Below are 16,170 nucleotides of genomic sequence, written 5' to 3'. Positions count from 1 at the left end.
GAAAGGAGTGTTGACTGATCATGTGACAAAAGATTGTATGCAGAGCAAGACTACTGGGTTTCTTTCGTTGGCGCATGGCATTTGCATTTTTGTTTTGGTATACAGTTTTGGCTTTAAAGTTAGTAAATGGTTCCCACAGGATTACAGACATGTGTGAGTGAGTCGTGGCGATGTGATTAGGAAAATCATGGCACGAACAACGATAAATGCCATTCTTTCAGAAAAAATTTGAAAGGAGTATTCGATAGAATGTATCTGGAAGTCTCGCGTGCAATTTTCGCATGACAAATGTCTCGCTGTGATTTTGTCATATCTTGTGCATGTCATTGGAAGAGGGTGGCAACGTTTCAACACATATATCATTTACAGTTACATTAATAGTGTAATGGATGTTTTCTGTACTTAGGTGAAGTATGGAAAAACTCAGTGCGTTCTTAACTACGAACTTCTGTCTTGTGATTAGAATGACTAAACTGCCTAGTGAAATTTTATTTGTTAAACTTATATTTGTAGATTAAAAGGGCAGTCAGATATATTGATCCGTCCCAAGAACACTTGAGAACTGATGGTCCTAAGTTCACTGCTGGCAGTCTGTTTAGAACTTCTATCTTGAACGATCCGTATGTTGGTGAAATGTGCCTGACTGGCATTTAAGAGTAGCAGAATGCTTGCCTAATAATAGCTAATTGCTTCAAACAGTTTTTTGCTTGTGGTAACTCACAAGCGATGATTTTTTTTTTTGGGGGGGGGGGGCACAGCTGCAAAAACATAACATTTCATGTTCATTAGCCCGATTGTGATATTTGAATCTTGTTGCATACCAAAAGGGTGATACTTGCTAAAAATTCAACAAGGTGTCATATGTTTTTGTGCAGATTGTCAGTTTCCTAATTGTGGAATCTCACTTTAGAGGAATAAAGGACACATAACAATAGACATTCTTTGGCATTCTGATTACCTGACTAATTGGACAACGAACAAGTATATATATAAAACCGTGCTATGGTATAAGAAATCACAAATTTGCTTATCTCGTAATTTAGTTATGATGTAAAGAGTGTACAGATCGGGGCAGATAGAGCGGAATATGAAGTTTTCCAAATGCGGCGCTATGAGTTAAAAAAAATAAGAAAAAGAAAGGAGAGGAGGGCATTATATGCCGAGAGGAGAGATGGGGAGAGAGAAAGGGGATGGCGTGAATTGACTTTTAATTGTGAGTAAGATAGTTTAATTCTGAAGTGAAGAGGCACTGCTGACAGTGTCATTCTGGTTTATAAGGAACTATTGCTTGTGTGGAATTGTGTACGCGCGCGCGTGCATGCGAGAGATCAGAGCGTTGTGTGTGTAGTGTGCAATGGCCGTGCGAGAGAGAAGGAGTGGAGAAAGCAGCGAGGAGAGAAGGGAGTAAGAAGCGAGCGAAGAGAAAGGAGTGAGCGACGAGAGAGAGAGTAGAGAAGCGAGCGAGAGAGAGAAGACGGGTGTAGAAGACGTGAAGTGTTAGACTGTACACAGACAACAAGAGGACCATACACTGAGCAGGTTCACCTGCTGTAGTCCACATGTCAACAACTCACGTGCAGTCCGCAGGCTGCACGGATGCTCACGCTACAATGTCTGACACAGCTCGTGCTGCTCACGTCGCTGTGTGCAAGCTACCATAAAGACGGCATCAGCAGGTACACACGTGTGTCTCACCTGCAGAGGGCACGACTGTAACATCAAACTACTTTTTTTATAAAGGTAAGATCTTTATTCATTACATATATTTGTTACATGGCAAGAATAACCACTGCCTTACTGGCTGTAGTCTCGGAGGCTGTGATGAGCACTACGCAATCAGTTGTAATATTGAATTTCTCGCCTAAAGTTCATTCAGAAAGCAAATTCTCTCAATTCCTTCATGTTTAAGTTTTCATTGGTTTGGAGTGAGGCTTATGAAGAACTATAGTACACTTACAGTCAGGCCCGTTCTTCCAGCAAAGGGCATGTGGCGGGCCCTGCGGGCCCTCCGCCCACATCAAGGACTCTAAAGTCACTGTTTCTCATCTCGTCTTTTATCATTCTGTTGCTACGTAAAAGCGCGGGCTGCGGGCAGGCCCTACAGATGCCTCGTCCGCCTGCCCCTAAGCACGGCCCTGCTACAGTAATCTATTCATGTGAGTAAAACGCCAGGCAGAGAAAAGTTGCTTTGCGCGTCAGCGTTTGTTCAGTGTGCGTGTTTGTGTGTTATATCCAGTTTAGAGTTCACATGTACAGACGAGAGGTTTGTGGCCTTTGCAATTAAGATTTAGGATTTGGAATGTTCCATTTCATTGGATGCTATATTTAAATTCCTTGAGTAAGGAACAGATGAAGGAATTAAGAGGCAGAGTTAAGACAAGAAGAATGTAAGAACTCTGTTTATCAGAAGATATTTCCTTAATTAATGATTAATGCAATACAGCGTACAACATTGAAGTAAATTTGAAATGTCTATTATTGAACACTAAGATGTGAAATCCCTCAATCTAATTAAAACTTTAATACTTTTAGGACATTTCTTAACTCTCTTGACCGTAAATGTATGATATGTGCATACACATTGCTTGTTTGTATATGTGTTTGTGTATGTGTCTTTGTGTATGAGTGTGTGTTTGTATGTTATTCATTGTAGTTACATTTACAGGATACATTTATAGGTGTTTGTGTGATACAATAAGTGCACAACAAAATAAACTTGAAATGTCTATGAGTTGCAATCTGTAAAACACAATTTGAATTTGTAAAAGTTTGTTTCCAATCTGATTTAGTTTTTGCACAACATCTCTCAACTCCATTGATGCTCAAGTCTGCTTTGTGCATGCATTTGTGGTATTGGTTTCCCGTCTCTGGGTGCATTGGCGTGTTGTGTGTTACATTAGTTTTCATGTCTTTGCAATAAATAAATAAGATTTAGGCTTTCTTTATTCTGTGAAATATTTAATTTTCTGAATGACAATTGTTACCTGCACTCATAGGATTCACTTCCCACCACATACATTCACATGCGCACCCCTCCCCCACACACCACATGCACATATACATACTCAGACTCGCACACATTTCACATTAATGGAGGAATTGACATGCCTGCTGAGACAAAGAAGAATATAAGAAATCTGTTGATTAGTCGGTATTTGCACTTTGAATGAATAATGCAATACAGTGTACAACTAAGAAAACTCTTGCTCCCTTTATTCCCCTAAGCTGTCATGTGCTTTCTTTAATGTTACTGCATGAACCTGTGACCTTCTATTCATGATAATAATGACTCTTTTAATTCCTTGCTGCTATACAGATACTATCAATCTGTTTCTCCAACATGAAGGCTTAAACAAAAATGTAGTCTAGAATTGAAGGAATTTTGTCAGCATTTACTCATACAGTATTGTGTATGAGATTAGTTACCTCAAAATAATCATTGCATTATTAATATGTGTTCCTCATCATTTACAGATCACACATTTGGTAAACCAGCTTTTCAAACCAGCAGCCAAGGTGGTGGTCAGGTCAGCCCATAAGGTAAGTGGCATCAAACCTAATTTAGGCATTTGCGATTAAGATTGAGGATTCCTTTCATTCAATGACATTTAAATTTCCTTGAATAATAATTGTTACATGCACTCCACAACACGTCATCTCGTTAGTTGAGACATAGTTGAGCTCCATTGAATAACAATTGTTATCTGCCTTTGTTACATCCACTTCCCAGCGTGCACACACACCACACAAATACATAGGCACTCAACTATTTTTTCCACTGCTTTCAGGGGATTGGTTTTGGAAGGAACTGCCTGTAGGTTTCTTAAGGGAGAGTCTCACTCTTTTGTCCATCAAACCACCTCATTTTTTCCACTATGTATAATGTTGTATAGTAATTGGCAGCGAGTGTTTACACATGCTATTAGTTACACAATGCTTTCTGGTTGCATTACGTTAGCCACAGTTGGTGTTTGCCTTTTGTGTTTTCAGGCTATTCCACAACCTCATTCCTTGCTGTCCCTTCCATGCCCTATGCTTCATCAATTATCTTCTTTAATCCCACACATCCTGTTTTCCCCTCTCGTAATCATTTCATCATTCCAACTCTTCCCTTCCCACAAATCTCCAACTGCCTCCTTTTTTTCTGCGCCTTACACATTCGCTTCACACCCATTTCCAAATCTTCTCACCTTTTCACCTCTACCTGTCACTTTGTTACCCTCCAACTCCCTCTCTGTAATTTGACTTGAAGATTCTCAGGTTGATCTTGTGACTGATGTTCTTTGCCTTCCATGTGCTCCTGAGTGAGGCGGAGGCCTGGCTGGGTGTCCACACCCCATTATTTGCCTCATGCTTCGGGGGGGAAAAAGGTGTCGTGGGTGTGGGGGAGGGTGGGTGGTGGTAGGTGATCGTGGAGGGGGGAGAGATAACGACGGCTGGGAGAACGAAGGTGAGGGGAGTTGAGAGGAACGGAATGGTGGGGAAGAGAAAGAAGGGGGTTGAAGAGAATGCGGGCATGGGTAAAGATGGTAGCGAGGGGTAGGAGAGGGTGGGAAGGTGGAGTGTCGGGGATGGGAGGCAGAGAGGGGAAGGAGGGAAGTACAAGGACTGGGGAGCAGAGAGGTGAGAAGGGTGGAGTAGGGTGGGAAGAAGTGTGATGGAAAGAGGTAAGAGGTGGGAAAAGTTGGAAGAGAGGGTAGTAGGAGGAAAGGTTAGGAGAAGAGTGGTGATGGGACAGCGGTGGAGAAAGAGGAGAGTGGAGGTCCCTGGTGGGGGCGAAAGGGGGTGGTTGGAGGGAGGAAGTGGGAGGGAAAGGTGAAGTGAGGATAGGTGAAAGGGGTAGGGGGGTGGGATGATTGGGGGGGAGATGAAGGAAGGGTGAGCATGAGAAAGAGGCTGAGGGGATTGGCGGGATGGTAGAACGGGAGAGGTGGACAGGGGGCGAGGAGGGGGAGGGGAGGGATGAGTGAAATGGGAAGTGGGGGAAGCACGGGAGGTTGAGGAGGGCGGAAGGGAATGGATGGATCTGAGGAAAGGTGGAAAGGGTGAGAAGTGAGGGAGGAGAGTGGAAGTGTGAGGGAGGAAGAGGGAGGTGGGAGTAGGGGGAAGGGAAGAGGGGGTTTGGAGGTCGGTGAAAGGGTTGGAGGAGACGAGAAGGAGGAAAGGGAAGAGGTGGCTGGGGTGTTGGGATGGGAGGTGAGGGTCTGGGAAGGGTGAGACCGAGGGGAGACGGGCGGGAGGGAAGGGTAGGAAGGAAGAGAGGGGATGTGGGGGTGGGGGTAAGGAGGAGACAGAAGGAGAGGGGGATGGAGCGTCGTGTGGGAAAGAGGTAGGAAGGATGGGAGAGAGCGGAGAGGGGTGTGAGTTGAATGAGTGGAGGCGAGGGGTGAGATGAGATGGGTGGGGAGGAGGAGGGTAGGGGAAGAGGAGGCCGGAGAAGAGATGAAGGTGGGAGCTGGTGGAGAGAGGTGTGGCTTGGAGGAGAGGGGTGAGATGTGACGGTGAGGGTGCATGGGAGGAGGGGGAGTTGGGTGGAGCTAGAGGGGTGGGGATGGAGAGATTGTGGAGGGGAGAGAGAAGGGGTGGTGAGGGGAGAGTGGTGGTAGCTGAGGGTTGGAGGGGAGAGAGTTTGGTGGGGAGAGAGGGAATGGGGAGGAGAGAGAGAAAGAGGTGGGAGGAGTGGGATGGAGGGTTGGGGGAGATGAGTTGGGATGTCATGGGAAAGATGATGTGAGAACGGGACGGGAGGGAAGGAGGGTCCTAACCTTTACCGAACCTTTTCACATCTTTCCCATGACATCCCAACTCATCTCCCCCAAACCTCCATCCCACTCCTCAGAGAAGAGATGAAAGGAAAGAAGAAGGTAGAGAAGGGATGTGAGATGAGAATGATGTGAGAAGGAACGGGACGGGAGGGAAGGAGGGGTCCTAACCTACCGAACCTTTTCACATCATCTTTCTCATCTCACATCCCTTCTACCTTCTTCTTTCCTTTCATCTCTTCTCTTTCCTACTCTCTCTCTCTTTCTCCTCCCCATTCCCTCTCTCCCTACAAAAACCCTTCCCCTTCTACCCTCAGCTACCACCACTCTCCCCTCACCACCCCTTCTCTCTCCCCTCCACAATCTCTCCATCCCCACCCTCTAGCTCCACCCAACTCCCCTCCTCCCATGCACCCTCCCACCGTCACCATCTCACCCCCTCTCCTTCAAGCCACACCTCTCTCCACCAGCTCCCACCTTCATCCTCTTCTCCGGGCCTCCTCCTCCCCTACCCTCCTCCTCCCCACCCATCTCATCTCACCCCTCGCCTCCACTCATTCAACTCACACCCCTCTCCGCTCTCTCACCCATCCTTCCTACCTCTTTCCCACACGACGCTCCCATCCCCCCTCTCCTTCTGTCTCCTCCTTACCCCCACCCCCACATCCCCTCTCTTCCTTCCTACCCTTCCCTCCCGCCCGTCTCCCCTCGGTCTCTCCCCTTCCCAGACCCTCACCTCCCATCCCACCACCCCAGCCACCTCTTCCCTTTCCTCCTTCTCTTCTCCTCCAACCCTTTCACCTACCTCCAAACCCCTCTTCCCTTCCCCCTACTCCCACCTCCCTCTTCCTCCCTCACACCTTCCACTCTCCTCCCTCACTTCTCACCCCTTCCACCTTTCCTCAGATCCATCCATCCCCTCCTCCCTTCCGCCCTCCCTCAACCCCCTGCTTCCCCCACTTCCCATTTCACTCATGCCTCCTTTTCTCTCTGTCCACCTCTCCCGTCTACCATCCCGCCAATCCCCCTCAACCTCTTCCTTATGCTCACCCCTTCCTTCATCCTCCCCCAATCCATCCCCACCCCAAATGCCCCCTCTCACCTATCCCCTCACTTCACCTTTCCCTCCCACTTCCTTCCACCAACCACCCCTCTCTCACCCCCACCAGGGACCTCCACTCTCCTCTTTCTCCACCGCTGTCCCATCACCACTCTTCTCCTAACCTTTTCTCCTACTACCCTCTCTTTCCAACTTTTCCCACCTCTTACCTCTTTCCCATCACACTTCTTCCCAACCTACTTCACCCCTTCTCACCTCTCTGCACCCCTCCCTCCCAGTCCTTGTACGTCCCTCCTTTCCCTCTCTGCCTCCCATCCCTGACACTCCACCTTCCTATCATCTCTTGCTCTAACCTACCATCTTACCCCTCCTACCCATGCCTTCATTCTTGTAACCCCTTTTCTTCTCTTTCTCCCATTCCCGCACTCTTAACTAACCTCGCCTTCTTTTTCCTACCTTCGTCATCTCTTCTCTTTTCACCCTCACCTTTCCTCCTCTGCTCTCCCTTTCGTCCCTGGCATCACGTGCAACGAGAGACCGAAGCATGGAGAGAGGCTCATCGGATTCACACTCTACTCAAGGCAGAGGTAGCACTACTACAGGACAGAGACAGAGACCACCCTAGCAACAGGTCCCAGCCACTACTCACAGACATGTTCCAGCGGTCTCCGATCACCACTCGGTCTGGACACACGAGAGGTACACAGAGACAAGAAACTGACCGCAGCTAGGGATGTGGCCCTGGCCCCAACCTCACTGGTCTACACAAAACATTTACCTTTCTGTGTTGGAATGTCGAAGGTTTGGTTCAAAAACTGTGTCAGTCTGATTTTGTTGGCTTTATGGCGTCGTTAGCTCCAGTCTCACCTAACCTTGCCTTCTTTTTCCTTGATTCGTCATCTCTTCTCTCTTCACTCTCACTTTTCCACCCCTTCCATCCTCTTCAATTTCTCCCCCCACACACACACACCCCCTCCAATCCATTCTGGTCTGGCACTGGCTTACAAACGGCCTGGCCACTACTGCTGGAGGAAGCAACTACCACAGTCATCAGCTCATGACTACGACTACCACACCATCGACCTCAACATCGAGGACAACGACTACACCGACCAACATAGACTCGGTTCACTGCGCTCGGTGACCACGCTGGGAGGAGCAACAGCGGCTACCAAACAGATGCATTGACAGGTACATTGCCAATCGTAGTTTTCAAAACAAACTTGTATCTGTCTCACCTTGATACTTTGAGATGACCACGATAGAAGAACCCATTTCAGTTTGTCGATACAGTCAAACATGTTTCGCATACAGAGAATTGTGATGGCATCCAATTTATTTTGTTAACAACAGTCATTTCGGACTAAAGACTTTTTATTGCTTGACACACTCTACTTTTTTACAGTTTCCTGTTGGTCACACCGACCGAAGCATGCTTGACTAAGGGCACTGGCTAAGAAAAGAGTGTGGGGCTCTACTGCTGGGGGAAGCGGCTACCAACGCCGCCAGCTACTGTTGCACGTGACTACGACTAGCACACCATCGACCTCGACAACAGCTGGCTAGGAAAGGACAGCGACTACGCCAAACAAAGCAACGGCGGCTATCCTAGGGATGTATTCTTTTCCTATTCCTCTATTCCTAGTCCTTGCTATCCCTCGCTAAATCGGCAGCCATACTTTTAACATGTTACAAACGTCGAAGGCTTAGATATATAAACTTTACTTTTTGTGTAAATTTGTCAAACAAATGAATTAGATGCAAAGTTGCAAACGTAAAGGGCTTACAAAAATCTTTTCGTTTTGTGGTTGATAAAAATACATGAAAACCTGTGAAATAAACATAAATCTGAACGAAAATAGGAGTAAACACGATGCCACTAGTTCAGTAGCCTCGCTAGTAGGTCTGTGTCCACCGCTCTCCGCACCAAGTGCATGGTGTACAATGGCGGGGGCATCAGCCACACGGCATCTGGAACTAACCAATACGAGTTATAAATATAAGGGGCAACAAAATGCTTATGCATGGATGTGGTTGCAAAGAAATTCACAAAACCTTTGAGGGAAAAGTCTGAATAATAGTGAGAGAGGCAGCCACAAGGCATATCCATGAAAAGTGAAAAACTTAAGAGCGCTTGCACAAACTTGGAAATTTATGTAGTCAAGAAAACAAATCATTACATTCTTACGAAAAACAGAACTGTATGAAATAGAAATGAGAAGATGCCTGTACTTCGCATTCAGTCTGTCGACAACTTCTCGCACAAAGCGAAGCAAACTGGCATCTCACGATTTTAACCGTTGATTGCTTTAAGGCAGCAAAGTGCTTACCCTGTATGTGGTTAATATAAAATTATTTAAGAAAACCTAAAGTGAAATGATCTCTAAAACGAAAATGAAAAAGAGGCTTGCACTTTGTCATGCTGGTAGGTCTGTGTTGACCGTTTCCTGCACTAATGGCGGAAGCGGCAGCCACGTGGCATCTGGAACTATCCAATAAAGTTATAAACATAAGAGGCAACAGGTGTAGGGTCTGAAGCTGTGTGCGTTAAAGGGATATTATAGTTTGTTGTTTGCTTTGATTTTGGTGGGTTTTTTTTTGGGGGGGGGGCGGTGTATTGTTGTTTTTGCGTTTGTTGATATTAGTGTCAAGTGTGGAGTGGCGAGTGACGTCACCGTGTGAGTGGCTAGCTCCGCCCACAGGTTCGCCATGTTTGTTATGGTCGTCAAGGGTTACGCCATGAGAACTCTGTGCACTGCAACTAACCAATAAAGAGTCAAAAACATAAGGGGTAACAAATATTTGAGTTAGAAACAAAACTGCAAAGAGAAAGGGATACAAAATCCTTCCTTTTGTGGTTGGTAAAAAAAAAAAAACTCTTTAAATCTGTAAACTAAACACAGATGTATAAAATGTGAGTGAACACGACGCCTCCATGTGGCCATGCTATGACTCAACTCAGAATGGCAGAAGTAGCTGCCAACTGGCATCTGAAACTAAACAACAAAGAGTTCTAAACATGTGGTTGCAAAAGAATTCAGAAAACCTTTGATGGAAAGTTGTACTTATTAGAATGAATACGATGCCTACACTTCGCCATGCTAGTAGGAACTGACCAATTCAAAATGAAATGTTGGGGATGTCGTCTATCAGGGAGAGCACACTAACCAGCGCAACGAAAATTCTAGCAGTGGGTCACGTGGCCCCCTGACCACGCCACCTATGCAACGTCCGGCTGTTCAGTTAACAGACGATTGCTCGTATTAAAATTGTTCTTATTCTAGAAAGCAGATTATCATTATAGTTTTCTTCTTTCCTTGTGCTAACCAGTTATTTCTAACGATAAAGACTTAGTGGTGTGGCACATGTATATATGTGCTATTGAGTATGAACTTTATGTGCAGCTTAATACATCAGAAATTAAAAAAATGTCTATGAGTGAGAGGATAGAAAGCGATAGTAGTAAAGACTAGTACACGTGCTGATTGCTTTAAAGAATGAGGAAACCGGAATGAGAAGCAGTTACTGCCATCTCTGTGTTAATGTAGTGCACATACCTACATTGTTTATGATTTAAAGAAAATGTATAAGTGCATTGCCCAAATCACTTTCAGTGATGTTTTCTGATTAATTTATTTTCTGCAGCTGAAATCCTGTATTTGAGACTTAAGAAGGCAAGGGAAAGGCAGGCAAAAACCAAGAATGCCATCAGAGCATGAAAGCAAGTGTAAGTAGAATAATACATTTCTACAACCCCACAAAACTTAAAGGACCGTGTGCAATATTTTGTGTCAAAATCTTTCTTCGTATCTGCCTATATGGTATTTTTATTCATTATTCATTACAAATGTTATTAATGGTGAGTTAACAGTTTGAGATAAAGTCTGATGAAATTAATGAAGACAACGAATAAAGGTCTTAATGATAGTACCTATTTCAAGAGTGACAATGGTCTAGTTCATTGTTTTTTTTCAGGCAAAGGAATTGCTGTTGAATAAATGCATGCATTATCATTTTGTTGTACAGATGGCCAGAAAACTGCGTAACATCTCTCAAAGAAACTAAAGGCAATCATCACTCAACTTCAGGCTGTTGCTAATTTGCTGAAAGATCAGGGCACCACCGTTTCTATGGCCCAGCTTTGAGACCCAGGCCCACTTGCGAATCCCTTCACACAACAAGGAGCCAGTGAGGACAGTCAACGGCGGTGGAATGCTTTCAAGTCCATGAAGAGGATTTAGTGATCTTCCAGAACTTCAAAATGTTAACATTGACTGCTCCATTTCCAGTTGGCTTTTCAACCTTAGTGTCCATCAATCAAGCACCACTTCTTCATAATTCGTGTGCCCAGTGTGAAGTAACAGACATTATTATGTGGACTTTGATATAGATTGAGATGCTGCTGAAGTGACTTTGCCATAAGTAACTTTTCATCTGTGTTTTTCTGTAACTGATGCTAAAACTTCGCTGCGCCTCTCCCCACAACTAACTTTTGACACCACAAATGGAGTCTGGTTGTCCGGCAGGATCCAATCCTTTCCATGGCTCCACAACCCCAATGCGGTCTGCAGCACTAACTACTCGAACACGTTTCGGTCGTGAGGTTAAAATACCCAAAATGGAAGACTTTGTGTATGGACTGTACGACCTGTGCATGAATGTGTGTCACAACAATGACGAACAGTACTAACGTTCGAAACCGTGACTAATCCTCGACTTAGCTCGCGTCGCTTTTCTTAATTTTCTTATTTGTTTGTGTTGATTTGTTTATTGAACCTTTTAAACGGGATGTTACAATATCTTACTGTCCCTTGTTTTCCACTCGTGTGTGTGTGTGTGTGTGTCCGAGTTATCTAATAAAATACATAACAGCTTGTCTCTGAGTGTGTATTCTGTTCGTCGTCAGTCAGGACACTATAACGTAACAAGTATAAAATATCGTGATTTAAAACAATGTAAATCAGGATACATCAAAACAAAGTACACACAAATGCCAAATGTTACAAAAAACAGCCGTGATTTTGTCCCTCACTGAAGTTTTATTAAAGTAGAGAATGCATTATCATCAAATGTCAGCACAAATGAGGATAAAAAAAACCAAGGTAATTAAAAAATATGCAAAAATTAAAAATATACAAATACATTTGTAAAACAAGGCTTCTTCTCATTGATACACACTCACGTGTATGCATAAAAATGTCTCCTCATGACTGAGTTGTAGAGGAAGAAAAAGCATTTAAAATGAAAACTTGTATCCATTGACAAAACCATAATTAAAATTGCAGTTTTCCTTAACACTACAATATCTTTTAAAAGATGAAAATTTTAATAACTTGTATCTTTTGTAACCAAGAAGAGGAAAGCATCAAACACGTTTGAAATGTAAATATGCACACATCACACATCCCTAAACTATGTACTTAAAATTGAAATCAACAGAGAAAAAAAACTCCATATTTGTCTAACCTGTGATAGCAACACACAATAAAACTTTTATCATAACGAGATGTTAGCATCAGTTGAAGAAAAACACAGATGAAAAGTTACTTATGGCAAAGTTACTTCAGCAGCATCTCAATCTATATCAAAGTCCACATAATAATGTCTGTTACTTCACACTGGTCACACGAATTATGAAGAAGTGGTGCTTGATTGATGGACACTGATGCTGAAAAGCCAACTGGAAATGGAACAGTCAATGTTAGCATTTTGAAGTTCTGGAAGATCACTAAATCAGGCTGCAAGTCCTCAGTTCTTTCTCTACTTGTAATTTACTCACACCTAACATGCTTCATGCCATGGTCATGTCTGGCAGCTGGTTTGGCAGATGACTGCGGGTATACAGACGTGTTACTGACGAGGGCTGATGTCCTCGAGGATGCGTTCTTCTTCATTCACTTGAAAGCATTCCACCGCCGTTGGCTGTCCTCACTGGCTCCTTGTTGTGTGAAGGGATTCGCAAGTGGGCCTGGGTCTCAAAGCTGGGCCATAGAAACGGTGGTGCCTGATCTTTCAGCAAATTAGCAACAGCAAGAAGTTGAGTGATGATTGCCTTTAGTTTCTTTGAGAGATGTTACGCAGTTTTCTGGCCATCTGTACAACAAAATGATAATGCATGCATTTATTCAACAGCAATTCCTTTGCCTGAAAAGAAAACAATGAACTAGACCATTATCACTCTTGAAATAGGTACTATCATTAAGACCTTTATTCGTTGTCTTCATTAATGTCATCAGACTTTATCTCAAACTGTTAACTCACCATGAATAACATTTGTAATGAATAATGAATAAAATACCATATAGGCAGATAAGAAGAAAGATCTTGACACAAAATATTGCACACGGTCCTTTAAGTTTTGTGGGTTCAGAAATGTATTATTCTACTTACACTTGCTTTCATGCTCTGATGGCATTCTTGGTTTTTGCCTGCCTTTCCCTTGCCTTCTTAAGTCTCAAATACAGGATTTCAGCTGCAAAAAATACAATCAGAAGACATCACTGAAGGTGATTTGGGCAATGCACTTATACATTTTCTTTAAATCATAAACAATCTAGGTATATGTGTAGTAGGGTAAGAATTGGGCTCTTCCCACAGTCCTTCCACACCAACACAAAAGATAACGCTCTCGTGGGTTCTTAGTTTGTATTACTGTTGCCAGTCGATGCTGCTGGCTCTGGCGAACCTTGATCTCACATACTTTCTCCCCCACACTAACTGCCCTGTCTCCTTATATACCCCTCGGGTGGGTCACTTTTCGCGGTCTTCTACATCAGCACTATTTCCCGCAAGCATCAGCACTTTTTCCCACAAGCATCAGCACTTTTCCGCAAGCATCAGCAAAACTTTTTTCGGCCTCTTCCGGCGACCACCCACCATCGCCGCCCCCTTGTCTACACACTACCATATACACCCCCTCGAGGAGAAATGTTGTCCTCGACATTTAAAACTAGAACCCATATTTTTTTCCAAATGTAACGTGCTATAAAAATATATACATCTTAGGCAAACTTATAAACATAAATGTACAAATTGTTGCTGTAGCCATGTTGTGTTTATAACAGTGGCCAGACAGCCTTAATGAGCGTGGTCACCACAGTCTCAGGCAGTTTTTCTAAAGATAGCTTGCTCAGCAGCATTTTCAGTTTGTCACATTTAAAGCTATAATTGTCTAGTGTTTGCTGCTGGCGAAGTATGTAGTCTTCGCTCCTCATCCACGTCGGTTGCTGACGTGGCCTTGTGGACGCTCGCGGGGCGTGGCGTGGTGACGGGGGTGGGGTAACCACCGCACGTGGCGTAGCGCCCTCCTCGTCTCTCCCTCCTTCCTGAACATCCGGCACTTGACTGTCGTTGTCATTAGGCAGTGGAGGAAGGGTGGTGCTTTCTGAATCTGGATCAGGGAGTGGCCTGGGTGGTTCTGCCTCATTGTTGTCCCTTGCTTGCTGTTCTTGGTCACTGTCATCACTCGCCGGCGGCTGTCCTCTTGATCTGGTGGTGGGCGGCCGGGTATGTACGACCACAGAGCTAGACGTGTCACTGTCGCTCTCATTTTCACCGGCGGATGACTCTGCACTAGATGTGTCGTCCTTTCTGAACGGGCGGCGTAGCGTTCGTTGCCCCCGATGATGCGAGTGATCCCTCGCACCTTTTTGTTGATGCGCATCTTGTATTAATCCGCTCACTGGTAACAACATGTTGCGGTGAAGAGTCCGTTTTCTTCCTGCGCCGTCCTCTCTCCGTACGACGTACACGGGTATGGCGCTGTTAGGGTGGCTCAGTACACTGTACACCTCTGTCTCCCAGCGGTCTGCCAGTTTGTGTTTGCCGTCAAAGGCAACAGCTTTCACCAGCACACGGTCTCCCACTTCTATAGTGGCTGCCCTTGCCTTGAAATCATAGCCACTTTTCTGTCGCTCGCTTGCCTTGTTGGAGGCCGCAGCTGCCAGATGGAAAGACTCTGTCAGTCGTTTCTTCAGACTGTCGACATACTTAGTGAGGGGTTTGCTCCCTTGGTCATGGGGTTGTTGTCAGTCAACACAGAGAAGCTGTGACCATAAAGGTAGTCGTGGAATTTCTCTGTGACAGCCCACTTGAGAGCGAGAAATTCTAGCTTGTGCGCCGGGTAGTTCCGCTCCGAACGGCTCAGTCCCCTGCTGGCAAAACACACCACTCGTTTCTGATTGTCTTGCACCTGGTACAGAACTGCTCCCAACCCGTGAATGCTGGCGTCGGTGTGCAGTTCAAACGACTGCGCGTAGTCTGGAAATGCCAGCACTGGAGGTGACGACAAGCAGTCCTTCAATTTCCTGAACGCTTCTTCTTCTCTTGTGCCCCATACCCATTTGACGGATTTATTACCTTTTGCATCTTTACCTTTCTTCTTTTTTCCTTTCAACACGTCGGGTAGCAAGTCAGTTAGGGGCTTGGCGATTGCCGAAAACCGTCTCACGAAACGCCTATAATAACCTGCGAATCCCAGAAACTGTCGTACCTCCTCAGGTGTCCTGGCACTGGCCAGTTTTTCACTTTCTCACATTTTTCAGGATCTGTCTCGACACCAGCCGCTGACACGATATGTCCCACGTATTTAACCCGATCCTGCGCGAATGTGCACTTCTTGGGGTTCAATTTCAAGCCACAATCCCGCAATCTGTCTAGCACTCTCTCCACTCTTTCCAGATGCTCATCAAACGAACTGGAAAACACAATGATGTCATCAAGAAACACCAGGCATATGTGAAGATGTAGGTCCCCCAAACACTCTTCCATGAGGCGTTGATATGTGGCCGGTGCATTCGCCAGCCCCATTGCCATGCGATTGTATTCATAGAATCCAAGGGGCGCAACTGAGAATGCTGTACGTTCTTTGTGCTCCTCGGTTATCTCTACTTGATGGTAACCGCTCTTTAAGTCGAGGACAGTGAAATACTTGGACCCGCTAAGAGCGTCCAGCATTCCTCTATCCTTGGCAGCGCGTACGAGTCTTTGATTGTCCGTGCATTGAGCTGTCTATAGTCCACACATTGCCGTAGGCTACCGTCTTTCTTTTTAACCCATACAACATTCGATGACCAGGGTGAATGTGATGGTCTAATAATCCCACTGTCCAACAGCTGTTGTAAATGTTCTCTCACCTGTTCGTACATGCCGGGTGGAATTCGGCGATGCCGTTCTTTAAACGGTGTATCATTTGTCAGCTGTATTTCATGTTTGACCCGTGTAACATGACCAACATCCGTTTCGCCGGTTAAAAAACTCTCGGGGCGGTCGCTAATTAGGGTGGGTCACTTTTCGCGGTCTTCTACATCAGCACTATTTCCCGCAAGCATCAGCACTTTTTTCGCAAGC

The 16,170-nt window shown here is 45.1% G+C and overlaps 1 protein-coding gene and 1 long non-coding RNA gene across 2 annotated transcripts; one reads left to right on the top strand and one right to left on the bottom strand.

Moving 5' to 3' along the window:
* Positions 1–7,813: 7,813 nt before the first annotated feature.
* LOC112558277 lies at positions 7,814–11,700 on the top strand. The gene is made up of 3 exons (XR_003098120.1): positions 7,814–8,013; positions 8,228–10,549; positions 10,849–11,700. It is a non-coding gene; the product is annotated as an uncharacterized LOC112558277 (long non-coding RNA).
* Positions 11,701–13,680: 1,980 nt separating this feature from the next.
* Positions 13,681–15,777, bottom strand: LOC112557737. Its single transcript, XM_025227745.1, has 2 exons — positions 15,314–15,777; positions 13,681–14,799 (listed from the first exon to the last, which is right to left on the bottom strand). The coding sequence occupies exons 1-2, from the start codon at positions 15,775–15,777 to the stop codon at positions 13,878–13,880; spliced, it is 1,386 nt and encodes a 461-aa protein (XP_025083530.1). The 3' UTR covers positions 13,681–13,877.
* Positions 15,778–16,170: the final 393 nt, after the last annotated feature.

This window comes from Pomacea canaliculata, linkage group LG2 (assembly GCF_003073045.1).
Source record: "Pomacea canaliculata isolate SZHN2017 linkage group LG2, ASM307304v1, whole genome shotgun sequence".
Taxonomy (NCBI): Eukaryota; Metazoa; Mollusca; class Gastropoda; order Architaenioglossa; family Ampullariidae; genus Pomacea; species Pomacea canaliculata.
This window is presented reverse-complemented; position numbering and strand designations above follow the sequence as displayed.